This window comes from Venturia canescens, chromosome 3, assembly GCF_019457755.1.
Source record: "Venturia canescens isolate UGA chromosome 3, ASM1945775v1, whole genome shotgun sequence".
Lineage (NCBI taxonomy): Eukaryota > Metazoa > Arthropoda > Insecta > Hymenoptera > Ichneumonidae > Venturia > Venturia canescens.
In genome coordinates, this window is record NC_057423.1 from 21,310,548 (window position 1) to 21,332,733 (window position 22,186).

General features: G+C 36.9%; 1 protein-coding gene across 2 annotated transcripts in view; it reads right to left on the bottom strand.

Annotated features, from left to right (window-relative positions):
- The window catches only part of chinmo (Chronologically inappropriate morphogenesis), an 81,792-nt gene that overhangs the window by 47,198 nt on the left and 12,408 nt on the right, over positions 1-22,186 (bottom strand). For both annotated transcript variants that reach the window (XM_043413955.1, XM_043413956.1), the window contains exon 2: positions 15,366-15,602. In XM_043413955.1, the coding sequence (XP_043269890.1) occupies positions 15,366-15,602 (237 nt within the window). The remainder of the gene's footprint in view (positions 1-15,365; positions 15,603-22,186) is intronic.

Here is a 22,186-nt window from a genome sequence, read left to right on the forward strand (position 1 = left end):
TGGCAAACGCGCTGCGTTCGAAGAGAAATGCAACGATTGAATTTTCAAAGGTTCTCACAATCATGCAGTAACAAATTCACTACCGAGTTAGTTGTTCATGAATTTTTTCGAGGACGATTCTAGTCTTTGGTGTATGAGAATGCTTTTTAAGTGTTCCGCTTAGGAGCCAAGGAATCGTGTCATTGACCCAAGGTAGCGCTGCGCACGATGGCGTGTCCTGTTGCATCAGCGAGTCAACCTTGACTCCAGGAAGTGTACTTTGTCACGGTCATTTCACCGCGCGAGCCAGCGAAGCACGCATGTTCAAAAAACGCTATTATGTATACTGCCCGTCGCACGTATATAAATATATACATGAGCGAAGAATATCATTCGTACATGTTTCGCCCACGTGCGATCATATATTATATTGTATACCTGCACATGTAAATATCGTACTTATGAGAATAAAAAACTTTACTACCAAAGAGCCTTGCACTCCGCGCAGGTTTTGATATTCCAATGCGGCTATCTCCCAAATAAAACAGTCTTACAGTTTTTCGGAGTTTCCGATCGCTCTTACCGGACCGGATAAAACTTCTTGTTAGAAAAAATATAAATAGTGGCTGATAACACTCCAGATGAATCTCGCGGAGGGAGAAGGGTGAAAAAACAAACAAATTAATACAAATTTAATTGATCGTGGTGGAAAATATCACAGGCCTTATACTTTATGCTAAATCTTGAAAATTGTGCATTAGAAATCAACCTGATAATCTTAATCCGACAAGAAGGCTTTTTATTACCAAACACGTTATACGAGCTCATAAATTCATCGTCCAACGAGTCAAACGTAACGAGGGATAGAATAAAATAAAACGTTGCTCTATACATATCCGTCAATGCTTAGTGATAGCTATTCGAAACAGAAAGTGCGTTCACCGGAAATATGCAAAATTCTGACCGTCGACTCGTTTGAATATTCAACAAGGAACAAAAATTTTTTATTGTGCTCCACGGATATTTTTTTTTATAGTTAAATTTTTTTCTTATCCTCAAGTATAAACGCGATGTAGCCCGTACTATTGAGTACATGCAGGGATTATGCAAATGAAAAATACAGTCTGATTTATCGGACAAAATAAATATAAATGTATGAGTTTTTCGTGTCCATCAACTGTATACAGTACTCTGAGCTGATTTAATCAAGTGCCCTTCTTTTCAATAGCCTCTACTTTGATATCAAAATATGCTTCAAAGTTCATTAGTCGAGAACGAATAATCGATTACACATAATAATAAGTAAAAATCTGTGATTATATCATTTGACTAAGTTTCTGAAATTTCTTCAAAGGGCACATATGTTTTATTATATTGTTTAGCGCCGCCTTAGCGAAAAATCGTAAAAAAGTTTTTGACCAATTTTCAAATGTGAGGATGCACAAAACCTGAAATATAGAATGAATGCTGTAAAAAAACTAGAGATAAGTATATATGGGGTATTCCACGCCGATTCGACCGGGTTTTGAACTCGGCCCCTACGATTTTGTCCTCAATTTTTTATGAGTTATTACTACTTCTAAAGACCATTCAGGAATATTTTTAGATTTATTTTCCGGCGCGATTTCATTCGAATAAAATTTTTTGAAAAATAAAAAATGTTTAGCCCAGATTTAAAAATCTGAAAAAATTCACATAAATCTCATTTTTCGTACGAAAAGTTTTAAGCGTTGCGAACCAAAGTGGGCGCAAGTGTTGGAAAAAAGCTTTTTCAGCAAGAAAATATCGAAAAATATAAAAAGAACTGGGCTGGACTGTTGGCCAATCATTTTTCTTATCAAGTAAAGGTGTTAAAAAGAAAACTACTTTAATGACTGAAAGAATCGAGTTATTTTTAAAACTTATAGTCATATTTTTAGGGGATAAAACTCATCTTGGATCATGTTGTTTTAATTAGTATTCTCGTACATTCGGTTTCAATGATTTTTCTGTCCAAAAGAACTTTTTTAAATAAGTTGTATTTTTCGAAGTGATCAGATGCCGAATAAACTTTCGTAAATACCAGAAAAAAATCTGCGCGTTGTTTAGCTCGACGCGCGAAATTAACATATATGCGAAAAAGGATTTTCATCTTTATTATCACTTTTTTTATTTCGGATCGACAGTATGTTTTTTTATAACTAATCAGCAAATGAAATAGCGCTATAGGAAAATCTTAAAATAATCCAGACTCTTCTTCAAAGGTGATGCTGTTGGGCCTGTACATTGCACTCATGAAATACACAAATTAAGCGCTCCCAGCGCAAACGCAGCAATGAGCGCATCAACCCAAAAGGAAATCTAGGTTATATTCGCACGAGAAGGGGAAATCGAAAGTCTTTGACAAAACTTGTAAAAACTTGTAACGATTGGTAATAAAACCTCGAATTTGTAACTTCTTAAATAAACTTATTGTTAACTTGTGGTGAAAGTATCGAGTTAGAGTTCAGCTCTTTTGGCCTTAATCCCTTAAACACTCGTCTTTGATAACTCGTCCCTTCACGACGGTCTTCGCGGACACAACAGTGCAAAACCATAAAAAATTACGGACTAAATCGTAGAGGTGAAAGGTCAGACCCAGATCGAATCAAAACCCCGCCTGTAAGTTTTGAAAATAACTCGTTTCATTCAGTCACTAAAGTGGTTTTCTTTTGAATACCTTAAGTCGATAGGAAAATGATTAGACAACAGTTCAGCCCAGTTCTTTCTATATTTTTCGATTTTTTTCTGTTGGAAAAATTTTTTTCGGACAGAAGAACACTTGCGCCCACTTTGATTCAACGCTCGAAATTTTTTATATGAAAAATGAGATTTGTGAATTTTTTCAGATTTTTAAATTTGGGCTAAAAATTTTTGGTTCAAAAAATTATATGTGAATGAAATCGCGCCGGAAAAATCGACAAATATTCCTGAGTGCTTTTCAGAAGTAATGCTAACTCATAAAAAATAGAGGACGAAATCGGAGGGGTCGAGGTCAAAACCCGGTCGAATTGGCGTGGAATGCCCCATATATATATACTATATACATTTATGCCCTTTGGGCATTCTCACCTGTAAAATCCTGAAAATCAAAGATTTCAATTCAAGAAAGAAAATGTTCTGAAATGAATTCAAAAGCTGCAAAGCACATCCGGATTACGAACAAAAAAATTTGGATCACGAAAATTAAAAAAACTTGTCGAATTCGTTTATATAAGATACAGATAACTTAGATAATGTGAGCTAAAAAAAAAAAAAAATTTGGCCATTGTGCTTGGTGAATTTTTAATCAATCAAACAATCTAGACACGAGTGAGTAAAGAGTCGGTATGAAGGAATAAGGTGAAATATTAACGCGATGGCAGATTTTTGCTCGATGCTAAAAAGAGATACAGAGAAAACGTTGCGGTAGAGAAACCCTCCGCACGTAGATCATTCGAAGAAAAGAATAATTTGTTACAAGAGAATAACGATGTGTGATTATTGAAGATCTTTTCTGCCCTCATTTGTATCGGCTATTGCATCTCGCTCTTGTATACATGCATGCATTTTCAGGATTAACGGAATTCAGACCATATCCGTAAAAATTCATGAAAAACGCACTTGATCTGTATAACGGCGATATAACATTTCTCTCATATACTCATAACCACGACCCTCCGAGTTGTTCACCAAGTTCCATCATTCGTTGCAATCTATTCAACGTTCTAAGGGTGTTAATGGACAATCTAATCCCGGTTTAAAATTCAGCGCCGCAAAATATATAGTGTCGACCCTAGTCAAGTGTAAAACGAATGACTTTTTTTGTGTGACGAAGTAACGAGTCTTAAAAATATACAGCATGGAAACGAGTCTGAAATTCAGGAGAAAAAAAAATTCAAAACCGCAAATAAAATTGTCATCGGAATTGCCCACAAAGTTTCCTGAATGGTTTATTGTCTTAGTTCATTAAAGTAATTTTATCGTTCTATAAAGCACACCTAAATCCGTAAAAACAATCGTTCGACGCCAAGTTGTGCGAATAAATATTCAGAATTTTGCAATTCCAATACTTAAAATTCGAATGAAAATGTATTAAGAACCTTCGGAACGCGAATGGAATCAAGACTCAAAAAAGTTTTTGAAAAAAAACGCAGATTTTTTCAGTTTTCTCTACGTTTTCTCTATAAACAATTAATTGATCGGGACGTTTTCGTGCTAATCCCCTCCGCGAAACGTAAAAAAATTCCTTTTTTTCCACTAATTAAAGAATAAAATTTAGAATTTAAGTTCAATACACCACTAACACAGTCCGATGTTCACAACAATTTAAGCAGGAGTAGTTCTTTATACCCAGAACGACCCTCTTCGAGGAATTTCTTGGCCCGAGCTTCCATCACTCCCACACAGCCTCCCGAAGATCACAACTCCGAGTGCTTTGATATTGAAAAATGTATGATGCAGCGTTTCTATTTTTTTTTTTGAGCTTGTTTTACGGAGTTTCCAGTACAGTTGTATATTGAATCAAACACATATTTGCCATATAAACAGTAAATTTTTTGAAAAATGGAATCATATTCGTGTTCGTAATTCGATGTACTTGGCAACTTTTGTATTTATTTTAAAATCTTATCTTCGTGGATGAAAAGTCTTAATACAACCATTGATTTTCATGATTTTACAGGTGACTGCTCAAAAACCATAAATGTACTTGACTCTAATTTTTTACAGGATTCATGCTGTATGTCAGGTTTAATAAAATATACTTCAAGTAACATGTCTTCCTTCACGCACACGCAAACTGCGATAAAAATCTATTTCTCATGAATTAATCTGACTCAATAAGTATAATTAATTATATTACAAACACAATTTTTTATACCTATTCTGAAAACAAAACATACTGAGAACTCCAGACGTTATATCATGTTGTAAGGCATTATTCAAGCATCACGTGCTGGGCATTATGCTCATTTTAAAGTTTATAATTCGTACTGCATTATTCGAAAATCAACGAAATTAATTTGAATACCAAAATAGTTTAGTAGGAGCTGAAGGTGAACTATTTGAGGAATTTTTGGAATTTTAAGAATGTTAATAGCTCGTAAAACGCCGAAAAATCAATCTGCCCATTACGGGTGATGGCTTAAAATTTTTTATATGCTATCACGGTGTTTTTAGATTTTTCAGATTTTTAAAACATGACATAAAAAAAAAAAAAAAAAAAAATCTGAAATGAGAAATTTTCAAAAGACTCTAAGAATATGATGAGGGTGTTTTTAAAGTTCAATGTGAGCATATAAAAAAAATCAAAGAAATCCGAGAGGATCAGGGTCACGAAACACTTGGATTGGAATATCTCATATATTTTAAGAATCTTTTTGGTTTTTTGTCCTGAGATGTTCCATTTTTGAGATTTGCCGTCAACACCGATTCCAGAAGTGCTATTTTCAACACACCATTATAAAAAAAAATACCATGGAACAAATTAAAAACAAAATTTTTCTAGTCCTACTTCTGAGTGTGTAAAAGATGTGTACAAGCAGGTTTTATTTAAATCCATTCAACCAAGTTTTATTTATAAAATAAACAAAAAAAACCTACGATTCCAACTTTCACACTGTTCACACTGCCCTTAACATCAAGTCGTCTTACACCTTTATCCTTGCACCCTTATTCTATACCATACAAAGAAATGAGAATATATTAACGCACTTTTTAATATTTCATATAAAGTCAATTCAAACTGTATTATACACGATTAAAAAATTATTAAGCTTTACATGATGAAAAAAAAAAAAAAAAAAAACAGTATCAAACCAAGTCCAAAAAAATAGTTTTTTTTAATGAACTCAAAATATATTTTTCTTTTAAAATGATATATTTTTAAATACGAAAATGTACTACAATTTATGTGGTAATTATATGTTGAATTCGAAATAGCTGTATACGAAAAACTGCTTAAAGCAACCTCAAAAAAAAAAAAAATTAGAAACACTGCATCGTACATATTTCAATATCAAAGCACTCGGAGTTGTTGTGATCTTTAGCAGGCTGTAGAAAGTGTGATGGAAGTTCGGGCCAAGAAATTCCTTGAAAAGGGTCGTTTTGGATTTAAAGAACTACTATCAACTAAATTTTTGTCAATATCGGAGTTGATAGAAATCTGTGGTGAAGGGTCAAAGTTAGCGATTTTTCGTAAAACTTCAAGAATTATCAACTTTGGAAGGCCTCTTGATCTAGACGACTGAACCACGGTTTCTATAATATAGATGGTGTATACTAAAGGAAATGGAACTAGTATTATTTGACGTGAACGTAAAGTCTTTGTGAAGAAGAGAAATTGGGCAAAATCCAATGGATCTGCTCAAATAAACAATATCTTTCAAGTGCCTTAAGGTAGGAGTCGCGCGACAATCGATATTAGACGAACTCCTGATTTTTTAATTATATAATTTTTCTTGCTCCCCTAGCCGAAAGTACGCACTTTCCGGCCGCATTTCAGGCCGGGAAGAGCATTTTTCGTGGCCGGCTAACTCGGCTAACTTCAGTGCGCTCTGACGATATTTTTGCGGCCGGTGATCCTTTAACATTTCGATATATGAATGTGAAGCCTGTATTCGTTGCCATGATTTTGTTTATTCGTTGCCAAGCATCATTATTATTTGCTTCAAGCGGGCGCGTATAGCGTAGCTTTTATCATTTATGTTATGCACTATACTGTCATAAACCCGGACGAATAACATACATTTGTTCGTTCAGATGCGAAAACAGAAAATAATGTAACCGAACTAATAAAATGAATATAGTCGTCCGGAATAATGTTGTATTTCCAAATTCCAGGTTCATAGGAAAGCACATATTCATATAAATTGTCAAGTATAGCGGGAAATATTCATATATAAAAATTGTTAACTATCATGGGACTTTGAATCAGACATGTATCAACGAATTATTTATTTGTACTAATAATATTGTTGTATCATTGTGTGGTATTTTGTGTGTGTTTTTTTACTTTTTGTTTATGTTTTTAATGCCCGCCCCGACCAGCAAAACCTCGGCTTCGCCTCGGTCCTGCAAAAGTCGGGCGGGCATCCCCCCCCCCCCCCTCCTCGCAATTGCTAGTAATTATTGAACGTACTTTCGGCTACGGGATCAAGAAAAATAGTATACAACCCACGGCCCAAATGTTAGATGCCCTGGCATGTGCGACATGAAGGCCTCGGCTTCGCCTCGGCCTTCATATAGCACATGCCAGGAAATCCAACTTTCGGGCCTAGGGTCGTAATATACTATTTACGTGATGAACTTTCATATGGCTAAAGGGTTTAATAGGTTACCGAAGATTATATCAAGAAATTTACGATCAAAAATAGAAATATAACACGGCATCTTGTGAGAAACCCATCCCGCCAACACTATGATTGCAGAATTCATTTCCTTATCGATTAGATATAGTTTACGTTAAAATTGCTCCTCATAGATTATATTATAAAGATTCCAATGTGACCATAAAAATATAGAGCCATCGACTCATTCGAAGAGAATTTTAAAAATAATCTCGATGAAAACTGAGAAAATGGCAGAAGATCGACTGCCATGAAGTGGCTCAATATATGAAGTGGCAACGTTAAGAATGTATACATATATGTATACTTTTCGTGATAACCGGCGAGTTTGGAGGCTAGGATATCTGTCGAGTGTCAGGTGAGAAGAGAACCGATATATATATATATATGTATATATTGAAAAACCGAGTCAAATAAGCAATCATAAGATATTTCCAATAATAAATTATTAAATATGATCTTGTATAAATTTATATGAATACAGTTTAAATTGCCCTAAGATTTATTCAATACAGAAAACCTTTCATATAACCTATTTTATTTCGACGATTAATAAATAGTCATTTGACCATAGAGTCGCGCGACTCTTAACTTAAGCTACAGAGTCACAAGAGGTCGCGATCAATAGAGAAAAAAAAAGAAAAAATATGTGAATCTGCAATATTCTATGAACTTGTGTGATCATCATTTATTTATAAAAGAACGAAATTTTCAAAAAAGTTGGAAACACGATGGCTTCTGTATAGTCTCTGGCAGTTAATTCGCTTTCATAAATGTTCTCGGCTCCGAGTCGCTACCTCGACTCTAAATAATAATTGATTGGACAATGCCGAATTCACTCCATTCCGTTAACGTTCGATCGATACATCACTCGTGAAAAACTTCCCTCACCAATAGCTTGCGCACATTTAATAGCTTGCAGCAAACGGCTCAATCAGTCTTCAATAATACATAACGGCCGTTTATTTTCAGCTCATACGCACCCCCGCGCATACAAATCGGTAAACTGTTTTTTGCAAAATTTACAAGTCTTCATTGCACAGCCTTTTTAAAGCCAATTTTTTTCTCAAAACCATTTCACAACTGGAAAGTTCAACCTTCATACATTTTGTTACCCAAATCCTAAAGTTACAATAATAAGATTGTTCGAACGAATAAAAAGAATCGTTGTTTTTTTTCCATGGTTTCAGCTGTACGTGAAGAAAAAAAAATCTTCAAAATGCTACTGATTTTTAGTATTTACAAGTGCATCTTACAAACTTCGATATTTATGGTTTCTATTTGAAAAGAAAAAAAATACGAGAAATCGATTTGTACGACGTTCTGCGCACGCGAATGTATATAATTATAACTCGTATGCACATTCGCTTCGTCACGATTTCATTGAGAACAAATGGTAAAAAAAAAAAAAAAAAAAACGAAATTTCTTCTTTTGAGACTACGAGAATAACACGAGGATCATTCGCCGCGACCAAAGATTTCATGAGAAATAAAATATCGTACGACGAATTGATGAAATGATATAATCTGAAAATAGTGCAAGAGAAAGACGGGCTCTGGGGCACATATATTGAGCAAGAACACACAACATATGATAGCAACGCTCTCCCCCTCTTTCAAGGCAGGCAGTCACGCACACGCACGTGTATATCTGTGGAACAACATACGAGTTAGTTAGAATACGGCCCTCGCACGGGCTTTCAAAAAACGTCACGAGGATGAGGCGAAGACCATGACACGGAAAAGAATTGACCATAGAACGGAAAAGAATTAACGCGTCGCACGTATATACATATAGATAAACCTGCGAGTGTGTGTGTGTGTGCGTGCGCGTGTGCGGGCGTATGTGCGTTACCTATTGAGATTGCGGTCTTGTTGGATCATGGTCGACGCAACACGCGAGCGAATGATTATTCTCGTATCCGATCCCTGAGACAACCAGCGATGCAGCTGTATGTGCCATATTATTACCGAACATATAGAGTTGGATTTTCGGTGCCGGGTGACCCAGTTTTTCTTTCGATCATGGCCGAGCCTTCCTCTCGACCCCTCGCTCTATCTATCTGACCCATAAACAGACAGTGACGTACGATGTGCATGATGCTCCCCACCCCTTCCCTTCCCCTTCCTGATGCGCCCTTCACACGCGCGTATATATATAAAAATATGTGTGCATGTATACGCACACGTGCATAGAGATGACATGCCACCGAGAACGTATAGGAAAAAGAATCGACACACTGGAATATGCAACGCTCGAGCGTTATCGAACAATATATATATTTTTTTCCCCCTCATTTAATTAATAACCCGAAATATCCTCCAAAAGTTTTGCTGTTGGGTGGAACAATGCAATTGCCTGATTCGGGATGTAATTATACGAATTTCCGAGTATCTACAAGTGTTTTTCTATGAAAATTATTGCTCAAAGTGAGTGTGTGTATTGTATTCGATTCCGATCGCAATAATACGATGAAATAACGGTGAAGCAGCGATAAATCTCTTCCTTATGTATCGTATAAGCATTGAATGAAAGAAGTTAGAAGTATCTGAGTCTCGGTATAGGGAAAAGAAACAGCAGTAGAGAAAACATGGATAATTTAAAAAATGTAATACAAGACCTCGTTATATTTTCGATGCGTAATAACGGATATTGGCGCGAATGAAATTTCAATCGCGAGCTATCCGCATCGTTTTAGTAATCGCGTTCACTGCGTGCTTGCTGAATAAAATGAAAACAAAACGTCCATCATTAACGAATGCGATATCGATTATGAGGACAGCATCGAATCATCGTTCGACCAAAATTCTTTCGATAAACATTGTTCGCGCAGGCTTTATTTAACGGGATATAAAAATAATGAAGTTGTCAAGAATGGATTACAATAACTTTTGACATAGCCGGACAAGTTCGTTGTAGCATGTATAGAAAGTGGCAAGTTATATCTTTTTTAACATCATCGTATCGTAGATAATAGGGGAATCACGCTTGATGAACAATAAAAGAATGGTAAGGTATGGACGACTGCAACAGTGCACCGTTATTTTTCTCGACTGCGTGTGTCTCGAAAAACGAACACGTGTTGTATATATGCAACGTGTGCCACTCGCAGCAGCAACTTTGAGGTCATTTCGGTAACGGGCTTGAGGAATTAAATCTATACGGGTGAGGATGAAATGTTAGAATGACTAAAATTTGGAACAGCTAAAATCTCAAGTTTATAAAATTCGAATGATAATATGGAGAATGGAGACAGATCAATTCGATTAGAGCTTTGAATGTTGAAAATAAATAAAGTAGAAACTACAAGGTTAGAGGCAATATCGATTATACGAAAATTCGACTATCACTCTTTCGATTCATAAATTACTACGATCAGATGCGATACTGCGTGTATATTCACAATTTCGAAAATATAATAACGAAAGAGAAAATATTACTGAGGTTGAAATACTGAAACATCAAAAAGTCGAACGGTCAAAATAGCGAAACATTAGAAAGTCGACCGATTAAAATAAGGAAACGCAGCGGCGGAGCTTAAAATAAACGCGTCTCAGTCACTCGCTTACTCATCAGACTGGTGATCTCCAATTTCAAACATCGCCATTTTCACCATCATTATTTTGTACATAGTCCAAGTCCAAGTTTCATAGGCTCGAATAATTCATTTTTAATTTTTTACTACTCCATATTTCGAATTGTTTATAAAACAATCACTCTCCATTTTGAATTCGAAAATATGAAATTTTGACATTCGTATGGTCTATAAAAATTGCATTCGAAATGAAGGCTATCGAAATATATATATTTTCGAGTAGATACCAATTAAAAGAAGGAATACTCGATTACCCACGACGTTCTACAATTTGGTTATTTGACATATTGACGAAAAAACGAGTTGGTCTATTTATAGACAAATAAAAAAGTAAAAAAAAAAAAAACAACCTTTAAAAGTGTAGAAAAAGAGTAAGAGGATCTCATTTTATCATGAAAGATCGTCCCTTTCTTTTTGTATAGGGCTGATTAAGTAAAATAAAAATATTTCGATCACGATCGAACCGAGACCGACCGCGTCACTTTCATTTATCGAAAGTTAGTTTTAGAACGAATGCGAGAATTAAATGCTGATCAATACGACAAACTTACGAATGTTTCGCGTAGGACATTGTTCAGGAATATTTTCTCAAAGTAACCGCGCATTCGACCGAAGTCCGAATTCCCGCTGAGAAAAAAAGATAGAGACATTTCGAATGTGCATCGAATGAGCGTTGTATAGAAAAAAAAAAAAAAAAAAAAGTTTTTTTTTTTTTAACCACACGAATGGAGCTGCCTAATGCTGGCTAGTTTGGAGGTTACCCTTTGAGCGTTGGATCTAACTGTAACTCGGACCTACTTACCGCGACGTGCACGAAGTTCCTAATACACCTATATAGCGGATCTCTCTCGGTCGATGTTCCTTCCGCCGAAGTATTCTCCTCGTTTTTTTCTGCGTCCCTCCCTCCCTCTCACCTCATCTCACTCGCACACACTTACAAACGATATTTTTCACCGAATCTCTGAAGCAACGACGCGAACAACGCTTGTAACACTCTCTTGCTTGCTCAACCATTTTTTTGACCTCGAATATGATTAGACCCTTCGATGCTGCGAGTTCTCTAAACCCAACATTATAATAATAAAAATCGACGGTCGGTTTCATCTTGAAGTATGGTTTTTCGCCATGGGATTGATATAATCGATCCTCTCAACCCCCATCAATATTACGTAGGATCCCAGAAGCGAAGTAGTCGCGAAGTGCGATAAAAAAAAATCCTGATATTATAAAGCCAGAGCAGGGAGAAAGTTGCGCAACTGTGAGCCGTAAATGCACTTTCTAATTTTTCGGGCTCTCGCGCATGCCTGTTCCATTCCACGCTCAATTTACTTTTATTTCTTCAAGCTATAAAATCTCGATATTTTTGTGGGAATTCATCGTCGGTGATTCACTTCCTGCCTCCCTGGACCTTACGCCCGTTGCATACGAGTTTTAAGGCTAGTCACTATTTCCAGCATTCTCTCGCAATAATCCAACACCGCATTTTTTTTTTTTTTTTTTTTTTTTTTACAAGTTTCTCCATTCGATTCTCTATCAGTCTCCATTGATGAATGATAATGAAAAAGTGTGCTATTTTTTTGGTCGCGACGATCAGCATGTTCCTTGCCGCGATCGAGAGCTCACTGCGTTCTCGAATTTGCACAATATTTAATAGGCGACAAAAGAATTTTACTTCCAGTGCCAGAGATAGAAGACAGAGGAAACACATCATTTTTCACTTCGAGCATATCGTATATAACTTTTCAATTTTCTCTCGTTCAACGTTCGAATCTTCATTAAAATCGTTTCATTAAGTTCCACGTCGGAATAGACGATGATCTTTTTTAGCTCGTCCTATATCGGCCAAGATTTATAGGCGCAAATGGATGTTTTGGTTAAGTTTTTTGAGTCAAGTTTATCCAGAAACTATATAGTTCAAATAACATTGCGACATAATTTATGAACGAGAAGAATTTCAGCAGGACCGATGCGAAACGATGAGTCGTTGTTATTCTACCGCGCGTTATCACAGCATTTATCTACGATGAGGTGCAACGAGATTTCGCGAACGTTTGATATTTGCAATGTGCACGAGTGGGTTGCACAATCGCGACTGGGGAACTGGTTGGTTCAGCGAGTCGAAACGCAGCGTATAGTCGATTCGCCAAGAGAGGAGAACGCGAATTTCCCACCAGCACACGTGTGAAACGTCACTGAATTCTCGTCGTGGTATTCGCGGACAGCGGAGACGCCAGAGGCGTAAGGGAGGAAAAACGCCCGCGCATACAACGATGCAGCGGTGTGCAGCGGCTCGAGAGAGAAAGAGAGAGAGAAGAGCGCTGGCACAGGATTGGACGTTGCAGAAACGCCAATAACGAGTTACGAAGCTCTGGCGAGTAGGCGAACTTGGTGCATTCTCTGTGCACTATATTTCGTGCCCCCTCCCCGCTCTCCTTCGCAGCCTTCTTTTTTCTTTTCTTTACTTCTCGCGCTCCACCTCTCATTCGCTTATGCAGCTACTATACGTAGCGAGCTCGCGTGGTGGAGATCCAGGTTTTGCAACAAGCTGGAACCTCCTCCTTCGAGTGCACCATACGTGTGTTATCGAGTTGCGAACTAATGGCGAATACAACGGTGCGTTCAACGAGCGAATGCACGGGCTCTCGCGTTTACTAAGTTTTCCTGAAATTTCAATGCCGGCACAAGTCGCCGTACAACGCTATGTCCGATTATCGTACATCTTGGGAAAAATAATTGACTTATTGGGGTCGCTTCAAAAAAGCAATTGAACTTTTTTGCTCCTTTGCGATGATCGGAATAAGAAACGACGAGTCAAATTTATTCTCGCATGTAACTTATTTGTTGGGATTGATACATTTTTAATGTAACGACAGCGCTTTAAATACTTCCGTATTAGTAAAATCGTCAAGAAAAATGTCACAACAGCCATTTTCAATTAATATGTGCGTGCGTGCTAAGTGTTTATGTCCTCATAGGAGACATTGAGTTTTCTACCGTTCAACTTGATATTCTCGCCAGGCTATTGCTCGGAGGCCCAACCATTATTATCGTATTACATGTGCACTAGAGGATTCTAAAAAAAAAAATTTTTTTTCTCAATCTCGCATGCTTGAAGAAAAAGTAATTTTTCCAAAATTTGGGCTTCCTCAAAAACTTTTGAAAGATAACACCAACGACTTAAATTTTTTTATTGAAAAATGATGGTAAAAAAATATTGATTTTTCAATGTCACAACAAAAATAGCATTCACAATCAGTCAAGAGTTCATTCCCCCAAAATTTGAGCTGGGAAGAAAAAGTTTAATGTCCCAACGGAATGAATTCTTGACTGGGTGCTATTTTTGTTGCGACACCGAAAAATCAATTTTTTTGTTATCATCATTTTTCACTAAAAGAGAAAAAAAATTGAAAAAAAACCCATTATTCAGTAGTTGGCACCACTTAAAAAAAATTTTTTAGAAGGCTCAAATTTTCGGTGAATTACAATTTATTTATTTTCAGGAAAAAAAATAAATTTTTTTTGAATCACCTCAATTTAGCACCTGTTTTATTTCCTTCTCTCATCCATTGAACTTATTTAAGATCAAGTGATTTTTTTTTTTTTTTTTTTCGTAATCACCCTGGTGTTCGACTCCGAACGAATAAAAAAAATGTCCGGAAAAAGGTAAGGCCTGTTCGTTAAAGGGATGAAAATCCCGACAAGAAACCTGCTACAGGAGATCTCGATAAAATCGTCGCATAAGTACACTAAATTGGATACAATCGAGCGGGTTGAATAGAATTTTTTCTGAATTTTCTGTCGTCTCTATCGGTCAGGACTGAAAAAATATCGTCGAAAAATTCGTTTGTTGAAGTACTAAGAAAGGAATTTTTCCTTTTTTTTTCTCACTTTCGATTCCCCAATTGGCAAGGATATTTTCTAGCCATTTCAACACAAAACCGACATTGGTAGAGCAAAAGTTGAAGCTATTTGAACTTTATTTTCGATTTGGAAAAAAAAATCTCAACCTTGAGACTCGATTGTTGTTCTTCTAACATAAAACAACTTTATTTTCTCGACATATATACGAGAAAAATCGTATTTCCGAAATTCTAAGGATAATTCTAGTTGATCGGAAGTATGTGACGATTCCGTAACGAGAACCTGCAGTTTTCTAATTACGCTGCGCGAATTTCAAATTTAATCTGTTTGCAAATTAAAGAGGTGTTCAACCTTGTCACAAGTTTTTCCCCTCAACTATATCACGGGCCTTAGCTTTTTCAGAACATGCTGGGATCATGTTAAAGAAAAATATCCAACTTCGCTCAAATGTTCATTCGCCGCGGTGATGCATCGAACAAAGAAAGAATACATATGACTTAAATTGAGAGACATTGTCGGTGCAACGTGTAATTAATAATTTAACAAAAAAAAAAAAAAAAAAAAAGAGGTATGGACAACTCACCCTCGCAGAAAAGGGTGACATCGGTGAGACTCTCGCTTTTGAAGAGGTTTGAGAAGGCGGTTGCCAAGTTGCTGCCGAAACTGTTCCACTTGAGGCAGAATTGTTGCTGATGAGAGTCCATGATGCCACCCCTTGGGCCAACTCCGTGACCCTCGCCACCCCTGTCACTGCCACCACCCCCCTCCAATACGTTCTTCTCTTCCTGCTGATCGCACCCGTGACCAACTGCTCCTCCGGCTAAATTATAAAAACAATCCAATATCCACTTCATTTACGAATCGTCATATGAGTTTCTTGAAAAATAAGTATTGTATTTTATATTTGCAAAAAAAAAAAATTGATTTTGTGTCCACTCGTAAAATTTCAAAGGGACAGCAAAATGTTCGAAAACCTCAAAAAAATACATTCAATTTCAAAATCATTCAAGGCAGTACTTGTATATTCCTATTGTTTGGCTTTGTTGATTTATTCAATAATATATGCATTGAGTATGAAGAGAAGGGTTGAGTGAGCGGAGTGAAGTTTGACAGGCCGTAGAATCGTGACCAACGATTATAATTCGTTTCTGTATGGTTTTGCGAAATTTTCGGTTTCACACGTTTTACATTTAAATATTCCATTCGGTGCGGTTTTTATTTCGACTGCCTCTCATTTATCCAGAAATATTTCAGTTGGATGCCATAACACGATTACGCCTTTGGAGCAGGGCGAGTTCAAGTTGTCAAAAGTTCTATCCAACAATATCCAATTTGCATACACACACACACACACACACACACACACACACACACGTAAAATGGACGATTACATGCTCGTCACCGAATCAATCGAACTTTGACTTTATCAAATTACAACATCCTATTCTATATGACTATGGAAATTTGCACTTCATTAGAATATTCCGTGATAATATTATCGTTGAATTTGAAATATAATAATAAAATCGGCACATTGAGTTGACTACGTCACAATTTTTACTTTTAATAATCCAACATGTAAATAGATTTTGGAACATGCGGTAACGTATAAATATTAATACTTGAACACGAACATCTGTACAATACGATTCGAGCACTGAACGACGATTCCACATCTCTTGTAGTATTTTTGTTTTGTTTTCAATCGAACTGATCAACTAGCTCTTCGTCATTATCACACCGAGCAGAGCGCATCAAACGATGGGCATTCGAATACACGATTACGAATAGTGGAATTGACCCGTTAAAAATACTCGGTGGTTTCAACAATATTTTTTCTTCCCTTTTCAAAGTTAATTACATGTTTTTGCTCTCAAATCGATATATATAAATATGATTTCCATGCATGTAGTTAAAAAAAGGAGAACGAAGATCCAACGATTCGAATAAAATTCAATTAAATTGCTCAGCATTTGAAATTTGGAAATTTCAACAAAATTCGATGAAGCGTCATAGAAAAACCTACCTCGACTTGTGGTCGAATCCACTCGGTTCACTGGTGAGATAATAAATGACAAACATTAAATAATAAATTCACTAAAAAACGAGAAATAAATTAAAGTAACCGGGAGTCGTTGTTTATATATGTTCACCAATCATCATGCTCACTTTTATTTCGTTATTTTTTTACTTTCCCTCTCTCTCACTCCCTCTATTCCTGTATCACGGGTATCCGATATCGCATAAGAAAGGAATACAGAATGGAAAGAGCACGCGTCGTCACCGTTAAAATTTTATGGGACGACGAAACTTTCCATGAAAATGGAAAAGCTCAAAAAAAGAAGGAACACGCATATATGCGAGCACGTATTTGTTAACACTGAGCTTTGTATCATAAAGATGATGAAGCGATTAGGGTAATCGAAATCTGGGTCATAGAAAAAAAAAATTAAAAGAAAAACGGATGCTGATGAAGAGATGCACGCGTTGGTCGATGAGGCAGGCACTCGCGTTCGAAAGTGGCCCACGCGCGCGTGTAACTGCTGTTGCTCGGATGGCCCGCTGCTATCGGAGTCGAGCGCGAAACTACGAGATGGAAAAAAAAAATAAAATAAAAAAAAAATACGTTGCCGGGTGGAGGGCACGAGAAATGGCGGTTCAGCCGCTGCGAAGAGCACACACTATTCGCGACATCGAAGAATAGACGAACTCCGGACTCTACTACTACTCGGGAGGGGAGATCGAAAGAGGGAGGAGAGAGGGAACAGTCGAAAAATAATGCTCCGTTCTAATATCCGTGCGTAGAATGTGCGTGCACGACACTCCGATATACGGAAACGCCGAAATATAAAATATATTCATCTATTATTTCTTATGCAGGAATGGAAGAGGTTCATTATTATAATATTTATCTTTTATCTTCTATTCGTTTTTAATGTTTTTCGAGCCTTAAAATGGACAATAGTGTGTCGCAAATTTTTCAAAACAGTCGATATTATTATGGTATTACGATGATAAAATCTTTTCAAAGTGTGCGCGTTTTTGAAAAAGCGGACGCATATAGATCTAATGAACAAAGTGAAAATAAAAATAGGGAAGAAACGCGGGAAGCGGATACTTCGTCAAGTTAATATCCGCGATTCGAACGAATTTATATCGTCCTTCGTAATTAGATATTACGAGAGGAACGCGTAATTTTTCAATGATGATGAACTTGTTTTGTGAGTGGCGGCATTAATTCTTTTACCTCGTTTTCATTTGGGTCACCGACATCGATGCAAATGCGATCGAACGATGCGGAATTAAAAAATTGAAACAACAGTGGCTCTCTTTTTTTTATTTCTTTATTCAGTATTGCCGATAATCCGCGTGCATATACAATCTGGATTGGAGCATCGAAAGCGAGAGTGGGGATGGAGGATGGAGGGGGAGGGGGAGTCCTGTGGAGACAGAGAAGGGCAATGTGTGTGCCATGAGAACAAGGGAGAGGGAAAAGTGCGTGGATGAGCTGTGAAAGAGAAGTGGTTTGGAAAAAAGTGGCGGGGGACACGGGTCAAAAAAAAAGAGGGGCAAGTGAAAGAGTGAGTGAGAGAGAGAGAGAGAACGAACAAGCGAGAGAGATAAAGACATAACATTTGAATCAAACGAGTGGGGCAAATTGCCCGTGGCTAAGATTTATGAACTTGAGTTTGCGCTAACTTCCCTCTCTCATTTCCCTCCCGCCCTTTCTCGCTTTATCTTTAGCGCCGTCCTTACTTCTCCTCGATCTAATACATAGACTCAATGTTTTTTCCTAGACACTATACGCAGTTGCCTAGGCACCAGAAGAATCAACACTTACATATACTCGCATATAGGGAAATGAGCGCACGCGCACACATGGCATCGGCTCGGTGTCGCGTTTTTAACTTTGTAAAACCATCTATAAGGTGTCTCAATAATTACATTCACACATTTTTACCTCGATACCCACGGAGCAGAACTTCGAACATGAGCCTGGGCCATTTCTCTCAATATTGATTTCAACTCAATCGAGTAAATTCGTCTTATTTGCATAATTGAGCTTCGAGTTTTCTATTTTTGTTGTTTGTTTCGCATAGTGTATGCGATTGACATATCACTGAAACCCTGACTGTTTTGTGAACAATAAATTCAAATGCGGGAGCGAAAACATGCATCTTGTTCCAACTGGGGTGTATCGCTTGCCGCGAAACATCGATTCTTTTAATAAATTGATATAAATCTTTCAAGTAAATAAAAAAGTTTACCCGCAGTTACGAGAGTCACTGGACAAACGAAACCTCTATATCATCTAAAATCGATAATCCCATTGTTTTAGCGACGACTTCAAATCCGAAATGCAGGGAAATCGACCAATCTCGGGTATAAATACGCTGCTCGTCTGCTTGCCTTGCCTGCGCACTGGTCACAAAAGTTTTCTTTTCCAATACTTAACTTCAAGTGATCGTTCCAAATACAAATTTTTCAATAGGACAGATAAAAATTTCGTTGAATCTCATTTTTAAAAAATATAATATTCGATTCTAGGGGATTGAAATAGTATTTTTTTCTATGTGCGTATGGTTTTGGAGACGACGACGACGACGACAACGACTACGAGAAGATATTTGACTACTTTCGCGGCCAATTATGAAGAGCAATTTGTTTGATTAATCAGGTTTTTTTGTTTTACTATATCCGTTTTCGAAACCTAATAAAAATGTAAGCAATACAAAAGATTTTCTAAACGGTTCATCAACAAAAGCGTTGCAAAAGCCCATTTTTTCTTTTAGGTCTTCTGCATGCTACGGGGAAATAGCCTTATGCCCGTAATGATTAGAAAATAAAATTATAGAAGAAGAAGGGCTCGTCGTGGTGTGGACGTTGCGATATCATCCGTGTCTCATATCGGCCCAACCATCATTTCCTTGTCATGCGCTTTTCAGTATTCTCAATTTTCCAATCGCGTCATTATAATCGTTCTTTCATATCTCGTGATTCATTCAATTGATTCTTACAATACCATGCACTACTCCGATTTCGTACACGAATTATGTATTTTTATTTAATTGCAATTTTCGTCTTAACCTTTAAGATGACGGATCAGTCGGTAATCACAACCGTGAGTGCGAGAGAGATATAGCTGCAAATTTTGAAAAGGAAATTTTTCCACATCGTTCGTCTGATCGAAAAAATAAAAATGTCACCGGATTTTTGCAATCGTGCTGCGTACGATGACATTTTTATTATTTTAATCAGACGAACGATGTCAAAGAGTTTCAATTTCAAAAATTCGAGGTGTTATTACCAACTGATCCATCATCTTAAGCCTTTAATGAGAAAAATATAACGACGTAGTTTTCATACTCTCGCACGACAAATCGCCGATTGGGTTTAAAATGGCAGAGAAGTTCAATGATCCTGAAAAATCCGATAGAGAGCATCATTAGAAAAAGTATAAATAAAAAACGATGAAAGTTGACTGTCTCGTCAAAATGCGCTATTTTTTTCTTTATCGAGTCGTGATCTCATCTCCGAACGAGAGATTATCACAATAAATTTTGCGACCTCTTCCTTCCCGCACCCAAGAGAGAGAGAGAGAGAGAGAGAGAGTTTCTCATTCTTTCGAGTTCTCCACAATTATTGCAAACATGCGGTGGAATTGTATTTAAACGGGGATTCCGATGTACTGCATTAAAATCCCTGATAAAAACCAAAAATCGGAATTTCACTCCCTTCATTCGTTTGTTAGAAATTAATCAGTCTATGGAGTTTTATTGACTTCGAGAAACGCAATGGCTACAAGGAGAGAAAATTTTAGTAACATTTACTATGGTCCCATATAGAAGTAGGGTTTCATATCATAATATTTATTAATTCTTACAAACACACGCACAATAACTTTTAGCAAAGCGAGAACTCGATGAAAATTTATGTGTGACACAAAAACACAAACATAGTAAATTTTCAAACATTTAGGCGAATCGGTGATACTTGTATTCGAGCTCTTGGAATTTTACTATGCTCAACTGCAAAATAGCAATTCAGAAATTTTTATTTGGAAACGGTTATACTATTTTTTTTCTCTCCTTGTACCGTCGCGCTGTATATGAAATGAGAAATAAAGAGATAAAACGGCGAAAAATCGTTGTTTCAAAAATAGCTCATTCGTGCTGGTATATTATTGACGGTGGCTTAATAATTTCAGACAACTCCCGCGAATTCGATGATTCGCCCGATCGTATGTATTTACCACGATCCGGGTTTAAATTTATTTCAACTTGTTCGGTATCAAATGCTGATCAATTCATTTGTTATTAATCTGCTTCCAGTATCGTTTTGATATTACGATTCCCTGTACGATGTAACATCACTGTGGAAACAGCACAACTGTGAAAATAGATATGTAATAAAAAATATGAAAAACATAAACAATCTTTTCGAAATGAATTTCACAATGGTCGGTTGGAACAGTGTACGCTCGCGTACGGTATGATGTAAATACCAGCACACTTCTTCCTCTTTCTTTCGTCTCATTCTTTTTCTTTTGGCGCACACAACGCTCGTTTCACGGTCAACCTTTTTTTTCATCTTTTTTTGTTGTTCAATCATATGCCGCGTTTTCTAACGGCAACCTTGATGCGCGCCAGTGCGCGCGCACGTTACCTCGTAAGTCGTCATATAGAAGTATAGAACACGCTAGATAAGACATATATTATATCCGCATTGAGTTTTCAGTGCTAATTCGGAACCGAGCGTTTTTTTTTTTAATTCCCCAAAGACGTGAGTTTCTTTTCATTGTATCTAATTCCATGCGAATCAACAATATTTGTATTCAGCTTCCGGGTGTATATAATAAAAAGTAAGGATACCACTGAATGAGAATTAGTATAATTTTTAATTCTTGAAACAAGAGGAATAAACAAAAAATGGAATCCCATTATTAATTTCACATATGAGAAATAGGCTGAATAATTTCATTCCCGCGATTAAATTCGAATCGACAAATTCTTTTTAAAAATCAATTTGTCGTCGTTTTTGCGTAATTTTCTTATACACCAGAAGTACGATAATCAAACCGATATGGCCAAGTCGTCCGTATATGAGCACCATTTTATTTTCCGCGTTTACAACTTGAGAATGAAAGCAAGAATGAAAATTTTCACTTCGTACGTCGAAGCCGCCTCAGAGAACTTTGCCAGGGATATGCTTCAAAAATCGTGGGAGTGTTTTGCCCGAGGAATTTTTTTATTAGACACACCATACAAGATAGATGGAGATAGAGACGTCGGCCTCGTCGTCGAAACTTTCAAGAAAAGATTTGAACAGTCCGGCAAGAAAACGGCAATAGATTGCCGAATCCGAAGCAGCCCGATGACAGGTACTAAGCGTTTGGTGATGAGC